This window comes from Diabrotica undecimpunctata, chromosome 8 (genome assembly GCF_040954645.1).
Source record: "Diabrotica undecimpunctata isolate CICGRU chromosome 8, icDiaUnde3, whole genome shotgun sequence".
NCBI lineage: Eukaryota > Metazoa > Arthropoda > Insecta > Coleoptera > Chrysomelidae > Diabrotica > Diabrotica undecimpunctata.
The window spans coordinates 137,118,540-137,135,700 of record NC_092810.1 but is presented as its reverse complement, the minus strand read 5'-3'; the positions used below and the strand labels follow the sequence as shown (position 1 = coordinate 137,135,700).

Sequence of the window (17,161 nt, the reverse complement as noted above, 5' to 3'; positions counted from 1 at the left end):
ATTTGGGTAAGTGTACTAGGTTATGGTGTACTTGGTTTACAAATTATTTCATGTGAGGCTACCTTCTCTTTTGAAATTTAGTTCTTATATAAATGTTATTTTGAAATATTTTGGTAAGGACTTTATCTTGTCTTTTAAGTAAGCCTTTTATTATCCTCTTAAATAACCAATGGAGTTTAATCGCAAATTTCAAGAAGACGGTTCTGAAAAAGGAAAAGGAAAAAAGGAACAAGAAAAAAGAGTGTATTTTGCTGGCTATGTATAAATAACGCAAATTATGTTGTGAGTTTCGTCGTGTAGATTTTAAAAGCAGTAAGCTACAGTTAGCAGTAACTATCACTGCCGAGGCAGAGACTAATGCCGGCCTACCGATCAGTTCGCTGGTGGGAGAAGCCAGGTGACTTGATGCAAACATACGTCGTTTCGCTCACTTTACGGAATCTTAACATAATTGATGTATGTTGCAACAAAAATGAATCAATTTTAATATCATTATATTATGGGATGTCGGGTTGAAATTCTCAACTGAGCACTACGAGGAAAAAGTAAAACAGACAGGATGACTCTTAACAATACATATTAGTAAAGTAGCTTTATATTTTACTCAAAATAAGTAACAATGATAAAAAAGTGCAAAGTTAGAGGCAAAATAAATTATGGTGATAGATTAACCTTGCTTACCTTGCGTACCTTGCTTAAACTTGGATATTATTGCGATTTAATTTATGATTTTTAATACAACTAATTTTTTATTCATTTTTAGAAACAGACTGCATTTTACACGGGTATGTTAAGAAATTAGGAGGACCATGGACATCCAGCTGGCAGATGAGGTACGCTAAGTTGTACCCCAATAGGTTAGAACTTCATCCAGACTCAGCAAAACCGGAGTTAGTATTTATGGACCAGATCGAAGAAGTTAGTCCCGATTTGGTGCAAGTCAAAAATGAAAACTGCATTGTAATCAGGCTTCGTGATGGAAAAGTAGTTCTTACAAATCCCGTAAGTAGATTAAACTACCATTTAAGAACTGTACTAACTTAACCTACTACTGAACGTATTAAAAAATAAAATAACGTTTGGGCCAATATTAATGAGTTTTTTAAAATATCGTTTAAGTCTGTCTTAGAGTATATCGTCGTGGATTTTCTATTCTGAAAGGATATGTTATTTCGATAAACAATTAAAGGGTCTTTAATTGTTTATCGAAATGGCTGATAGATCTTAAATTTCTTTTGAGTACTATAACCCACAAAAATCGCTGGAAAAGAAAAAGCGATGAATTTACGAACAAAGCAAGTACTGACGGACAATCAGAAATGACTATAACGAAGAAAAACCTGTAGCAAACCCATTAGCAGAATCTAGCAGGTTTTGGTTGGCAATACTAAAAGAAGAAGTCATCAACAAGAATATACCAACAATAACGGAGTAATAGGAGGTCGAAAAACACCATCTACAATCTTGTACACAACACATATGCAACACACAATACACATAAGTACAAATCTAATTTTGCTCAATTTACATTACTCAGTCACAAGTACGATACAGTTTTTTACACAAACGTATAACACAAAACACACAAAACAGTCAAATTTGATATTCCTAGGGTAAAAAACACCACTCTTTAAATTTTTTCAGTCATTACATGCTGTTTGCCTACAAGTTCTAAGTCAAGCATGTTAATTTTTTGAAATGACATAAACAATAACAAAAGCTTTGGTTATACATTTCCAATATGGACGCAATATAAACGTTAAGAAGACAAAGCTTATGATAATTAGAAAAAAAGGAAAATAGAAGGTCAACTCTACATCAACCAATCCCCTGTAGAAAGAGTGACACACTACAACTACCTTGGCACCATAATAAATGAAGAATGGACCAACAACCAGGAGATTAGAGCACACATCGGAAAAGCTAGATCCACCTTCAATCGGATGGGGGGGGGGGGAATCTTCTTCAAGAGTCACAACCTCTCTCTTGATACAAAAGTAAGAATGCTGCTATGCTACGGGTGTTGAATCGTGGACCTTGAACGAAGATATGTGCAGAAAACTGGAAGCATTTGAGATGTGGCTATATCGGAGAATACTTAAGATCCCGTGGACTGACCGAATCACAAATGAGGAGGTCCTCAGAAGAATGAATAAGAACCGAGTGGTACTGACCACTATCAAATTTCGACAGTTACAATTCTTCGGACATTATGCGAAATGAATCCAGATATGCTCTCCCTTAAGCCATCCATCCTGCAAGGAAAAATATTTGGAAAACGAGGTCCAGGAAGAAGAACATCTTGGTTAAAGAACCTCAGAATCTGGTTCAATACAACATCTGTGCAGCTTTTCCGCGATGCTGCAGATAAGATAAAGATAGCCATGATGATCGCCAACATTCGTAAAGGATAGGCACATCAAGAAGAAGAAGATATACAGCTGATGCAACAGTAAATCCAAAAATGTCTGATAGAATTCTAAATGTTGAGTCAGAAGTTATGAAAAATAATGTTCAAAACAAAAAACAAACCAAAATTGATGATTGATTTAAGAAGCACTACTTAGAAGTACAACCTAAGAAGTTCGAAAATGTATAATCAAGCAATGTATGATCAAGCAAATCGAAACCCCTTTTTTATTTTAATTAATTAAGCGATAACTCTACACAACGGACAATTATTTCCCCTTTGGTGTCCGTTATGGAGAAGTTTCACTGTAATTTAAAAATAGCTACTCAGTGTAGAATGCAATTCCACCAGCCTGAGATTTTTTTAAATTTTTGTTAATTTATTAGTCACGTTAGGCTATAAAAGTTGATATTTATTTTTTTAATATTGGTTTTTTGTTCTTAGGATGAAATAGGCCTAAAAGAATGGCTTACATCACTGAAATCAGCGCACAAACTGTCGCAGGAGTTGCTGGGATCGATGGCGAAAAAAGCGGGCAAGATCTACGGCACCGACAGTAACAACAGAAACGCCATTATAACAGCCCGTAACACGAACGGCAACTAACAACAAATTATTATAAATAAAAATGAAAATAAATCTTTCACTCCGATTAGATGTAACAAAAAATCGGGCTATATAGGATTGAACCTAGAAGATAAAACACCGACACAATTCTTTTAGGCACTATCGTTTTTGCGTGATAGAAAGATCCGTTTTTAATAGAAAGGGGATGAAACATGACAATTTTGAAACATAATTTGATGTATTTCGTTATACGTATTTATATATTATTTATGCATTTTCTTCTTAGGGACTTCTGCTTATGAATGAGAGAATGAACGGATGTACGAGAGTTTGATTATGATGTATATTGTTTGAAAGAAAAGCTGTTCTGTAATAGCCGTAAAAGCTCTGCTCACTAGACTATTTTTTTATAGATACATGTTAAACGTATCTATGTTTTCTTGATACGCTCACTAACTACATATTTATATAGTTTACAGCCAGTTTATAACAAATATTTAGTTATGTTGACATGTTTGTTATTTATACTGTGTATTTTTTTTTTTTTGATACATGAAGCATTTAAAATAAGGACATGTCTCGAGAACAAGCAAACAAGTAGGTGTGTGCGTCAAACAATCACTCAAATGGTACAGGAATAAGAAAGAGAAAGAGATTTATTTTTTATAACAAAATAGTTATAGTAAACGTGTCAAATTGTAGACGAATTGTCAATTTTTATGTCATAGTTTTTAACATTTATTATCGTAACCAATTGGCAAATTATGATCATTTTGTTATCTCATCTAAACTGATATATGTACGTTGTTTAATATGTAAGTTAAGGGGTAAAGACAAGATAAAATATAGATAGTTTAAAAGGTAGATAAATTAAAATCATAATAACATTTTTACCATAATCTTCATGTTTTTGTAATTGTTATAGTGCGTGTTAGTGGTAAAATGTTAAGTAATGTACAGGGTGTTAAGTTTCTTAATCTATATAACATCAATTGCTTTCTTGTTTAGTTTGTAAGAGTTAAACGCATCCTAAGACTCGCATTTGTGCAAGAGATACTTTTTTTAAATACATGACTGTTTCTTTGGTATATCAACTCAGCATCAGTCCAAAGCGACCTGTCGACTACACCTAATCCCTGGCATAAATATTTCCTTACAATATTCAGGTGATTCTCGTCATTGTTGTTCGTTTTTTATATTTATCGTATACAGTAGAAAACTTTAACCATCTTGCTACAACCAAAAAAAAAACGTATGACATTTAATATACATTAAAATTTGGTTTAATATGAATTTTTTTAATGTGAGGAGTACGACAGGGATGTATTGTATCACCCTTCCTATTCAATATCTACTCAGAACATAGTTTCAAAGAATCTCTAGAAGATTATCCCGACCTCTTTCTACAAATGGCCAATCAGTAGATGATACGTTGGTATTAGCAGACAACTTGGAAGCGTTATAATAATTTACTACTTGCATATAAGAAATCAATAATCAGTATGGATTGGAACGCAACATAACACAGACATTTTACAAGCTTTAAACCACCAATCGAAACAACAAAAATCCTGGATTCAAAATCTAAGAACTTAATGTAATGTAACAATCAAGTAGAATAAAAGTAGTGAACCAAATAATACAATCGCATTCTCTACACCTTTCTCTGAAGGTCACTAGATGGCGTTGGGTGTTTTTACTAAAATATTCCACAGAAACTCGTCCTGTAAAAAAATTTGGCACTTATTACTATAATAAAAGTATATTTATACAGGATGTCTTAACAATGTTAGCCACCGAATATATCTGGAAGCTACAAGAGCTAGAATTTTATCTGTCTTATCCGTTACGGATGTTGGCTAGCATTCTTACTTTATTAACTGCTGCTCTGAAAAGTTATGTAATCGTTAAGTTATACCAATCTCTGAGATTACGCAGCCGTGGTACCCTACGCCTTCCTGGATCTTTCTTTCCGTCCACCATACACTGTAGAATGATTTGGAGAAGACTGTATCTACGGTCTTTACGCCGAGAGATTCTCAGTATGCGTATGTATTTTAAGTACTTCAAGTCGCTTCATGGGTGCCTCGAACAAGGTCTACGATTCCATTCCGTACAAAAGAACGGAGAAAACATATCTTAACAAGTGGTAGTTGTAGATCGGAAATATTGAAAATATTTATCATTTTGATGAATGCTGATCTCGCCTTCTCAATCCTTACTTTTATCTCCATCGAATGTTCCCATCACTCATTCAAATCTTTGTACCCAGATAGCAGTAATTGGTGACCCGTTCTATTAGTTATTTATTGACTAACGGCTGTCCAGGTTTAATCTTTTGATTGTTCTTTTTAGTATTAAAATCTACACCCAATCTTCCGCTTTCCTCTGTTGTTCTTGTAATAAGTGTTTGCAGTCTTTCTAGATCTAGACTATCTGCGAAGATGATGGTATCGTCTGCATTTTGTTGTTCAGTATTTCGCCGTTTAACAGTATTTCGTCGCCTACTGTTAGGGCCAGGTTCATTATGTGTTCTGAATATACGTTATATAATATTGGAGACAGTGCGCATGCTTGCCTTTAATTATTTGGTAGTTCTAAATGTGTCCACTAGGGGTCAGTGCTCAGACTAAAAATTTTTTTTTGAATAAATATGCCAATATTTGCAGTAACTTTAAATAAATACGTTCTTTAAAATGTATGTAGAATTAAAACATGTAATTTGTATCTACAACTATTTTTGTATTTTGATGCGAACTACAAGTTTTAACCTGTTATGTTTAATGCCTTTACCAAAGAGCATTATCTACAAAATATATAATTTTTTCTATGTTTTCTTTAAAAAATAAATGGATTGATGTATTTCTATCATTACTTTTAAAGAGATAACATAGCTTAAAATAGCGGTGAACTCTGTATATTGATATCTTGATTCGTTTTGAAGATATTATAAAAAATGAGTAATAATTTCCCACTCACCCCTACTTATAAAAATACACTTATTTTTTTCTAGTAATATTAAAAAGACTTCTAATATTGTACCTGCTTCATAAAATGAGGACAGTAATAAAAATTTAAAAAAAGTTTCAAACAGGTTGGCTACCAATGATACTGGGATGATTCTGCATTGTGATACTATATGTGTCACCGGTGATACCGCGCTGAGTGTAGTTTAAGTGAACATTAATCTTGTTAGTATATAAAATCGGGCAAACAAAGTATGCCGGTTGTAAGTGAACCTAATGGTATGTCGCACACGTGGGCATCACGGGTGATTCATCTGAGTCAAGTTACAAAAGGAATAGGAAATAGCACGATCTGATGGAAAAAGTTACTGTTATTAAAACAATCACACATTGTTTGCTATTGATTATAGAAAGTTACAGAACAAAAAAATAGGTATATATTTTAACAGATAAAAATATTATCTTAGTGTCTTTTTTGAAAACATTCCAAACATAACGCCGGAGCATTTGGGCTACTATTACAAATAGTAGAAACCAGTTTAGCCTGCTACTTTAGACTTTTTGTGAATTTTGTGCTCTTTCTGGTAACAACCAACACATCGTTTTCTCTTTTTTCGGTTATCGTTTGTTTTTTCAATTGTTTCTGGTTCATTCATATACCATGTGAATCTCCGGTGATCACAAGCAATTCCCTCCTAAAAGTTATTCCGGTATGATATTTAAGTTGTCCAGAGCTACCAGCTACCCTTGGTACCAGACAGAAGTCTATGCAAATTTATGCCGGTTTAGCACTAGTGAACCTCGTGTATCACTGGTGATTCATATGGGAGCCAACCTGTTAAATTTAATTTTAATTTACAATTTACCAGCTTTCTTTAATATAGCCAGAAAGAATCTATTTATCTATTTATTGTTATTAATTAGAGATAGGAGGGAATTCTAATATCTTTAATCTTTTTTTCTTAATATTTTCAAAACCAACATATCAATACAGAATTTTCAGTAGTAAGCTATTTTAACTCATGGCAAATAATATTACATCGACACCTCCTAGGGGCCATAAGGTGTCACTAGCAAAAAGAAGAAAAATAATGATAGAAGCATGCAACCTTATAGTGAAAGTGTTCGAGGAAATTTATAAAAATGTATGTATGTGTAGATAACGCACTCTAGTAAAATCAATATATTTTACGGATTAATACTAATTGTATCCTGCAAATTGTCAATAAATACTTATACCAATGAGCTCTCACACACTTATTTCGGATAAAAATTGATTAATTTACAACTTTATAAGTTTGACAAGAATCGGCAGCTGTATCTGCGTTTATATTGTTTATCTTGTATACTTCGCCCGATATCAGTCATATTTGGAACTCCATAATAATTTCTATAAATTTGTTTTGGTCGACTTAGTTACAAATTGTTTTCCTCGTCGTTAATGTACTTCTTTATGTAATACGAATAAAAGGTAGATTAGTAGGACCAATATTTTGTCATTTCAGAATGCATTTGTTTACATTTCGTGTACTATATTTCAGGTTTGGATGAATCGTCACATGAATTGCGTTAAGAAATACCATATAGTGTGGGACGTAAACTAAAATTTTTGGTGGTCACTGGACTTTTTCAGTGTTTTTTTTTCGAACAAAAGTTTGTGTCATTGCATTTTACCCTCATTGCCCTTTTCGAATAAAAAAACAGTCATGTACAAAGGTTGTTGTTTTATTATTTTATGCATTTTATTTCTATAGTCTGAATTATTTATTTTTGTAACAATAATACTAAATAAAAATTGTTTTTTTCATAAGAATACAGAACAGTTTTTCTCCTCATCTATTGTTGTAACTATAGTAATTATTCTACTTTGAAACCACTATAAATTCTTCTCCCTATATGCAGAATAATGAAATTATAGGTCGGTTTCCAACATTATTTTTTATATTTCTTGAACGATCAAGTTCATCTCACTGGTAAAAACACCAAGCTAACTTAATAGTAATAGCTTTTATTGCCAGCTGCACTCTGTATATATAAATCTGATTCGATGGAACTGTACAATTCTTTATATATTTAACTAAACTTTTTATTTAATAAATATATTAAAAATTATATTTGGATAGTAATAGTGCGTTTTCATAATCAATGTTTTTTATTATTTTTATTATGAAAATAAATTTATATAATCTTCCAGGAGGAAATTTTTAATACTTGGAAAGGAAGATGCTCATTGACAACTCTCATTGTAAATTTAAATAATTTATAGGGTTAATTTTGTTCAATAGCTTGCGAATTTATAAATATCTTGGTTTTAAGGGATTCTACGCCTGATTCCGACATCCATTTGACTATCGTGTTTTCACGTATTTTTTAACTTATTTTCATCGCTTCGGCGGTACGTTTTTCGACTGACTTTCCCACCAGCTCTATTGTTTCCAGTCAATATTCTTGTTTTTCTAAAATGGCCATACCATCGATGCCATCTTTGTCTTCCCCATCTTACTACACAGTTTACCCCACACGGTAGTCTTCGTTTCTTACGCGGTTTTATAGTTTTGTCTGCTATGTTCTTTAATATATTCACTACCGCTACTCTAAGCATACTGTACAATTAAGGCAAGTACATATGCGACATTATTAAAACTTTTGTTGCTTACAGGAGTCCACAGTAAAAAAAAATCGGTACGAACACCAAGATCAGAGGTAGAGTTTGTTTTCATTTTACTAAAAGTCTGTATTTCTAAAGTAGTTAGGTTAGAGTCGGGAGGAGGAATTAATACCAAGGGTTAGATTAAGTAATGGTATTTAATATTGAGGTTGAGAATATAATTGGTGATTTGATACAGTGAAAAATATAATATTGTTTTTCGCACGTGAAAAACTTACCACATACTCTTAGTTTTATTAGAGTAGAGTAATACAGGATATTCACTACTGATTAATTAACTCCCAAGTTCTGGTTCCTCTTTTCCCTACTTTAAATTGTTCGTTAAAAAAATTTCAAACAGTGTTTGTATATTTTCTAGGCATAATTTATTTTGAATCAATGTTATTCTTTAAAGATACAGAGATTTGTGAAATTTGTATTTTAGGAAAGATTTTTTAGCCCCAACCACTTCTACATCTCCTGTTTTGCCAATTTGCTTATTTTCAGAAGCATCTGTCACTAAAGAAATTAGAAAAACATGGATGTGTGACTTAAAGTTGATTATTCTTCGCCATCTTCTAATAATGTTTGAACTTTATCTTATGATAACTTCATATTTTTAGTTCGAACTGGTATTTTGTCAATTGTTAAAAACAGGAGAACTATATTATCGATATAATCTAAAGAAATACTGTCTTTTTACTAACACAGCTTGTCAAATATAGGAGCAAATCTGAAATGTGTATATCTGTTTGCGTCGAAGAAAAAAATTGACAGCAGTTGGAAGACAAAGGTGCACTATGCACCAACAAAGATATTTATTATAAAATATTGATATTTCTCAATAAAAATAAATTTTTTGCATTATCCTTAAGAAATTTTGAGTTGCATAAATAAAAATAAAAATGTACTTAATTGCAATGTCTAATAAAGCATTTTTTCGTCTTTATAACGGGGGGTCTGAAATCGTCAACAGACTACCCGCTAAAACAGACCCTCCTCTGTCATCCAGCGCTCCGGAATCGGAATGGCCGCTGTAAGACCGAGCAACACTTCCGAAGAACTACCTTCGTTTTACAGACTGTCAGCAAGGAGGCTCCTTTCAATATTTCCTTTTGTGCTTTTTTTTAGCTAAAGTTTAGGTTTTTTTGGTTGGTTTATCTAATAAAGACCAAAGATTATCTAAACCTAACCTAACCTAAAGATTTAATTTGCGTAATATTGTAATATTAATATTGATATATTCACTTTATTTATCAAAAGTTTACATTTATGAATCATAATAGTAAGTAAAATCAACTAGAAGTCGTATATCGTGAAACTGATTAGGCTCGAGTTGGTGAAGGTGAACAATTTGGACGGGTTAATAAAGTGAAATTAAAGTGAGTAGTAACAATGAATAAATATTATCTGAAATTTTTTAACTTTATTTTATGCATCTGCCTCTTAAGAACTGAGAAATTCAACGATTGGTTAGGTTATAGGTTAACTGAAGTGAAGTAACTGAAGTCAGAAAAAAGAAGTACTAAACAATTCATAGCCCGAACATACGATGGTGCGAATGAATCTAAGTGGTTCTCTCAGTGGGGATCAAATTCATATTAAAGAAAATTTTCTTAATATCCTTTTAATATATATTGTTAAGCCGAACAGCTAAACCTTACAGTGCATGCAATTGCATTAAATTGGAAAATGCTCATATTGTTTAATAATTTGTCGGCCATACTAGTCTTTTTTCAAACTCTACCCCTCAATATGACATGCTACTTTAAATGAAGGTTCAAATTTAAAAAGTGCGTTACAAAATCAAGAATTCTTGTATTGGTTGACAGTATTCCATAAAATATTGTTCCACATTGGTATTTCTTATATCTCAACTACAGTCAAAAAATCAAGAGCATTAAAATTCAAAAGGACTTAAATCTAATAAAATTAGAAGAATTAACCACAATAAACGGAGAGTAATTGCCAAAGAAGTGTGCAAGGCATCATTACAACGCAGTTAAAGAAAGATTTTCTTTACAAGGTCATTTGTTCCTATATTTGACAAAGGGTACTAATTGCAAATTTTGAATATGTTGCCTATTTAAGTCCATTTCAATTTGGGTAAAGAGAATTAAATAAAAGAGTTACTCAAAATCAATTTATTCATCCTAAGGTTAAATTACAATTACCATTATTAGGGAGCTGTCTGATACAAAATATATGACCATTATGCCAATATTATATGTGTACAGTTTGAATGGTGTACTATTTTAAAGTATATGAGTTTTACTTACATGCCAATACAAGGAATCTTCTTCTTTACGTGCCATCTCCGCGACGGAGGTTAGCAATCATCATGGCTATTCTGATCTTAAATGCTGCCGCTCTGAATAGTTCGATTTATGTGCATCCGTACAATTTCCTCAAGTTACGCAACCATGAGATTCTTCCCCTTCCTACACTTCTCTTGCCCTGAATTTTCTCTTGTATAATTAATTGAAGTATGTTGTATCTTTCATTACGCATAACATGCTCCAGGTATTGCAGCTTTCATGTCTTGATGGTTTCCAATATTTCCATTCTTTGTTGACTCTTCTCATGACTTCATTGTTTGTGTGGACTTTATCGAAAGCCTTGTTGTAATCTGTGAAACAGACGTACATATCTTGCTTCACAACCAAGCATCTCTGGATTAGTACGTTGAATGCAAAGAGAGCTTCACGGTTACCTACGCCTCTACGGAATCCAAATTGGGTTTTATCAATATCCATATCAAGTATTTGGTAAATGCGTTTGTGGATGATCTTTAAAAACATTTTAAATGTGTGAGATATCAGGCTTATGGTGTGGTGGTCGGTGCATTCTTTATCATTTTTCTTTTTTGGGAGACAAATAAATGTTGAGGTCAACCATTCATTGGGTATGTCACCCGACTGATAAATTTCATTAAAGAGCTGTAAGTGAACATCCATGTACTCCTTTTCTATTATTTTAAGGATATCAATAGGCAGTTGATCTGGCCCCGGGCTTTTTCCGTTTCTGGTATTCTTTAGTGCATACAATATTTCTTCCTTTGTAATTTCTATACTTGTTTCTCTGTCCTCGAAAGATATGTCTTGTAGGTTTCCTCTTTCGTCATCGAAGAGCAACCATATATTCTTTCCATCGTTCTATCTTTTTATTTAAAAGAGTTGTGTTGTGGTTTCTTTTTTGCAGTCTTGACATTTCTTTAACCTTTTTATGTAGGTTGCATAGGTCGTATTTGTTCTGAAGATCTTCTATCTCTTTATATTTTTCCTCATAGTAAGTTTGTTTTACCTCTCGATCATTTTTCTGATTTCATTGTTAATCATTTTGTAATTGTGACTGTCTTTGTTCTTGGCTTGTCTTCTTTGGTCCATCCTGCCTAGTATTTCGTCGTTCATCCAGTTGTCTCTCTTTCTTATCGGTTCTTTTAATCCCTCTTTGCAAGAAGCGAGGAGGCAGGTTTTTAATGTTTCCCACTGTTGGTTTATCTCATAGGTGTTAGCATCTAATTTATCAAAGTTTTCGTATATTTTCTGTTAAAGTTGGCTTTTTATATCAGATTCTTTCATTTGCATATGATTCCACATACATTTAATAATCTTTTTCTTGGCGATCATATTGGAAATGATAACTTTGTTTACATTTAAGAATATATTGGAATAATTGTTATATATTTTGTACTAGACAGCACCCTAATACTGGTAATTGTAATTCCAGCATTTAATTTGCCGTACCAAAGATCTGAGGATGCATAGTAAATTGTAGAATTCGAAACCGATTGTCCGTGGTAGAATAAATTGATTGTAAGTCTTTTATTTATTTTTCTTTACCTAAATTGTAATAATTGTATTATAGTTATAGCAAACACCAAACCGAGTAAAAACATCAAATTCAGTATTCCGCAATGACTTCAAGAGCAAAATTCAAGAATTGTTAACTTTGAAAATTGTAAGTTTAACTTTTGTATCAATATGTGCTTCTCGATCGATTAACTTTAATGAATAGCCTAGAAATGCGAAATATTCGTGGACTTCTGATACTATATATCCTGAAGTCACTGATATTGTAGAAGAGTTATAATTATCGTTTGTCACATTAGCATATCTTTTAAAGTATTTTAATTGGATGACTTGGAGAGTTTACAATTACAGTTCCACCGTTTAGTCTTGCTTATTTTGTTACATTTGGTTAACCTTAATGGGATATTTTGTATAATTATTATATATTCAAAAATGTTTTTGAAAAATTATACAGAGTATCTATAATTTAGCTGCAAAACCAATGATTTGTCTATATTTAATACCTTGTATATTTCTGTACATAAGTAATCCTTTTAGAAAAATGCATATATTAAGGACATTTTTCGTAATATTTTGTTGGTCAATTAAATAAAATGTGAAAGATAAAATGAATATAAATTAAAAGCGTGTGCTTAAATGTAGACTAATACAGTGCTAACTTGAAGAAAAATATATATGTAAAATAATTTAGCCGACAAATACCAAAAGATGTTGGTAGAACATTAGATATATTTCATGCATTGTCATTCATAGGTACATAAAGAGGAAATTAAAAACAGGAACTGTAGGACCAATTTTTTTCTGAACGTTCTTTAAACACTGGCATATTTCTTTCCATCTGGCAACAGTGGGGTGAATGCTTTTTTATTAAGTTCTTCATTTAAAGATATGTTTTGTGATATATGTTTTCTTGACGTTAACTGCAAAGAAACATAAGTACCTTTACATTTTCTTAAAGTTGACCTTTAAAAGGCACGATAAGAATTACTCGTAAATCGTTAAATTGATTACAAAATATAGAGTTTTCTAAGTAATTTTAAGTTTTCTAAGTAAAAGTAATAAAGAAACATTAAAATGCGATATTTCAGCTAAAAAAGAAGCTATAGTAAACTCAACGTCATTTAAAAGAATGAAAACTATATTTTAGGGTTAGTTTCTGGAGAAAAAAATTATATTACAATGCTACATAACCCCAAAATGGCCAAAAACCGCTATATTTGCACTTTTATGTTAATATATCTCAGGAACCAGAACCAGTTTGGCAATTTGGAGCTCACATTTGCATCCAGCGCACAAAAAAGCTTCTCAAAAGTATGTTATGATCTCTGGGTCCGAATATTGGTCAAATTTTGATTATAATCATATGGTTTGTAGATTTTTTAAAACTAAGAAATTTTAAAATGCGGTATCTCAGCGAAGAAAGAAGATATCTGAAAACTCGAGGTCATTTAAAAGATTGAGACATACTTTCAGATTGTTTTAACAGTTTCTGGGAAAAAACATTATATTACAATGCGACATAACCTCAAAAATTACAAAAACCCTCTATTTTTGCACTTTTAGATTAAGGTATCTCAGAAACCACAGTCCATTTGGCAATTTAGTATATTAAAAGTATATTACGATCTCTGGGTCCGAATATTGGTCATTATTTTAGCATTTGAAAGAATTGAAGTTTATGTCATAATTTGGCAGGTAAGAAAATATGTGGTAACTTCTACTTAAGTAATAGTAATAAAGATAAGAATATTAAATAAAAGATACTAAAAATTGTAATGTGCAAAGACCAGCAGAGTAGACACATCATGTTTGCATCACCACATCTACCCATAGACTCTTCCTGATATGCCCTTATTAGTAGATTGCTCTTACGTGTTTTTCTCCAAATTAGACCTTATTATTATTTCGACATTTCAAGTATTATATAAATAATGATTTTTATATTTTTTTATCCAGTGGTACCCAACAGTTTAAATTTTACGAGTAATACATTAGCATCCTTTAAGTTTAAAATGTATAACCTTTACAATTAAATAAAAAAATAAGGTATAACTTTTACAATTTAACGTAAAGTTTCCATTACACTAGTGCCAAACATTCGAACGTTGTACATTAAGCAATGATTCTTTGCAGTTATATTAAAAAGTTTGTGTAATAATCAAAGCAAAATAGTTCACTGCCCGTAAAGTATTTGTAAGGAAAAAAGGTAAGGTTTAAACGTTTTTTAACAACCTACAGACTGTCCCGTCTAAAGATGCATTTTAATGTGTAAGATACCGATATGGGACAATTTGTATTTGCAAGGAAGTCACAAATAATATCTATATGTATTTGCTGAAGTGATTGCAGACTAAATTTTGGTTTTAAGTCCATAAAAACAAAATGTTCAAGGTTCAGTATTAGCTACAATCGCTTATGTTCTCCTCTGAATACCCTTCCCCATGTTTATATTTGATTTAAATCGCGGCGTGGCTAGTTTGAGTCTAATAAATGACCTCCAGATCATGTAGGGTAATTAATAACCTGCATCCATCCCTTTGTTTGGATCTACGGCATCAACCGGTAAAGCTTACCTTCAAAAATTGAAAACGACGTCGTTCAGCAGTGGTTTCAATTTGAGCCGTAAAGCTTGATGGAAACACGATTACTTTCTTGTTTCTTCTTTTGAATCTCAGAAGTAACTATTCTTCTGATATTGGGAGCAGCAATTACAGTAAATTGGTTTTGTGAACTGGAGTAGGTTCCAAACACTCAGCTATTATTCGACCAGTCGCATTTCTATAGTGATCAACGTTGAGTGTTCACAGGCCAGAGTTGAGTTTCCTGCTGCAAGAAAACATAAACCCAGTACTGAGATTTTTAGCACTGGTCTGAGATTAAGTTGTTCCAGTTAGTGTAGAAATTATGATATTTCTTGAGGAAATTTTTACTTTTATAACGTATGTCAATGGGTCCGGCGACCCGATGAACTTCCCCTTGAGGCTACTTTAAGTGGTTGTGCTATATATATATATATATATATATATATATATATATATATATATATATATATATATATAACGGAAATCGAAAATTTAAGGCAATAATCCGATTCTTTCTGTAGCGGAGCTTAAGAAACCGCCACTGAACCAACAGAAATCGTATGCGTTCGATTTTTTTGCTGACGTAGTATCATATGAGCCTTCTAGGAAGTTATGTTTAAATTCCTCTTTGCATACCGGTTGCAAAGGTGGTAAGTACATACTTGGGTCTTCAAAGGGTTTGATTTTAGCGAATTATTGTTATAGCATTATGTTAGTTCTTCTATCGCAACATCATTCTTGTTAAAAACACCTCTGAGCAGCCAACGCCGTATTATCAGCATAAATAAAACATCTTGTCCCAGGATATGATACAGAAGTCATTATTGTAAATATATAAAGTTAATTCTGCTACAGCTTTTCTTGGATTGCAAGGTAACCTAGATCCGACGTCATAATATTGCATCTTTCAGAATAGGAAATCAGTCTGTAGTTCTTGGATATTTTGTACACTTTTACTAAAAATAATACTTGGTCATTAACGGTGTTGTGAGCAGTAAAGTCTGCCACTTTTACTAATAAGAATTCTTGGTGATCAAGTGTCATATGTCAATGTAAGCCCGCCAGTTACGTGAAATATCATTGTAGGATGTTTAATTATATTGCTATCCAAATAATTTTGATAAATTGGGAGTTTTATCTTGGTACTTTTCCCCTATTATTTTAAAAGCGGTCACATCAGCGTAATTGATTGCAACTTTATAACACACAATAGTGTTTCACTCTGTCTCAGTGGGAATAAGTTTAAAAAAAACACAAATTTAGTTATTCATAGATATAATTTGTGACTTAATTTGTACTTTATTTCACAATCTTTTTTGTAACTAACAATATTTTTATATATACGGTTAAGAATGAGACGCCCTGTGTAGTATTAATTAAACATTGTATTTGACATAAAAATCTTGTAAATTTTTGTATAGCATATAAATGTGTGTGCCATTCCTTTGTGCAACCTTGTTTTTCTTTTTTCATAAAATAATATGGTGATGCTCACGGATTCTAGAAAAAGAGCATTACCAGATATAAGATGTCCCATCGAAATAAGTATCGGTGAGGGTTTTGTAGAATTGGATTTAAAATAATTGTTAACGATCAAAGAAATAAACAATAACTTTCATATTCACAAATGTTAATAGTGGTTTAGAGTACAGAAAAATTCTAAAAATCAATATTTTGAACAAATGATTTTATGAAGATTATAGGAAGACATTTCTGCGAGACACTGATGATCTGTTGTCATTAGATCAATTGCATCAACTACAAAACTGGAGATAATCAATAATTATGATGTGGTGTTTAACATCAACATTCTTTAAGTATTAGAGTTGTGCATGGACTTATTTCATTGTCGTTTTTTGCTTTTGAATACCATAATTCTTATCTAGCAATAATGAAAACTCTGAAACACTTTGGAACAAAATCAAAGACATCATCACAAACACCTGTATCCATTACCTTACATACAAACCTACTTTATACACAAGCAAAAAATATATAGAAACTTATAAACAATAATAAGACAAGAGATCAGAGCTGCTAAAGAACAGTGGAGGAAAAGAGAGTGTAAAGAACTGAAAGCATTATGCTAAAAACATGACACATTTAATATACATATAAAGAAATTAGTGGAATTCAAAAAAGAATAGGTTCTACCGACGGCTTTAGTTATAATATCG

The 17,161-nt window shown here is 32.0% G+C and overlaps 1 protein-coding gene and 1 long non-coding RNA gene across 2 annotated transcripts in view; one reads left to right on the top strand and one right to left on the bottom strand.

Annotated features, from left to right (window-relative positions):
• Nucleotides 1-16,437, top strand: part of Gprk1 (G protein-coupled receptor kinase 1) — a 608,846-nt gene extending 592,409 nt beyond the window's left edge. Inside the window, exons 13-14 of the mRNA XM_072541130.1 lie at nucleotides 764-1,002; nucleotides 2,855-16,437. Of these exons, the coding sequence (XP_072397231.1) occupies nucleotides 764-1,002; nucleotides 2,855-3,016 (401 nt within the window). The 3' untranslated portion in view covers nucleotides 3,017-16,437. The remainder of the gene's footprint in view (nucleotides 1-763; nucleotides 1,003-2,854) is intronic.
• The window catches only part of LOC140448077 (uncharacterized), a 30,638-nt gene continuing 18,686 nt past the window's right edge, over nucleotides 5,210-17,161 (bottom strand). The window contains exon 2 of the long non-coding RNA XR_011951655.1: nucleotides 5,210-13,322. This is a non-coding gene — a long non-coding RNA (uncharacterized lncRNA). The remainder of the gene's footprint in view (nucleotides 13,323-17,161) is intronic.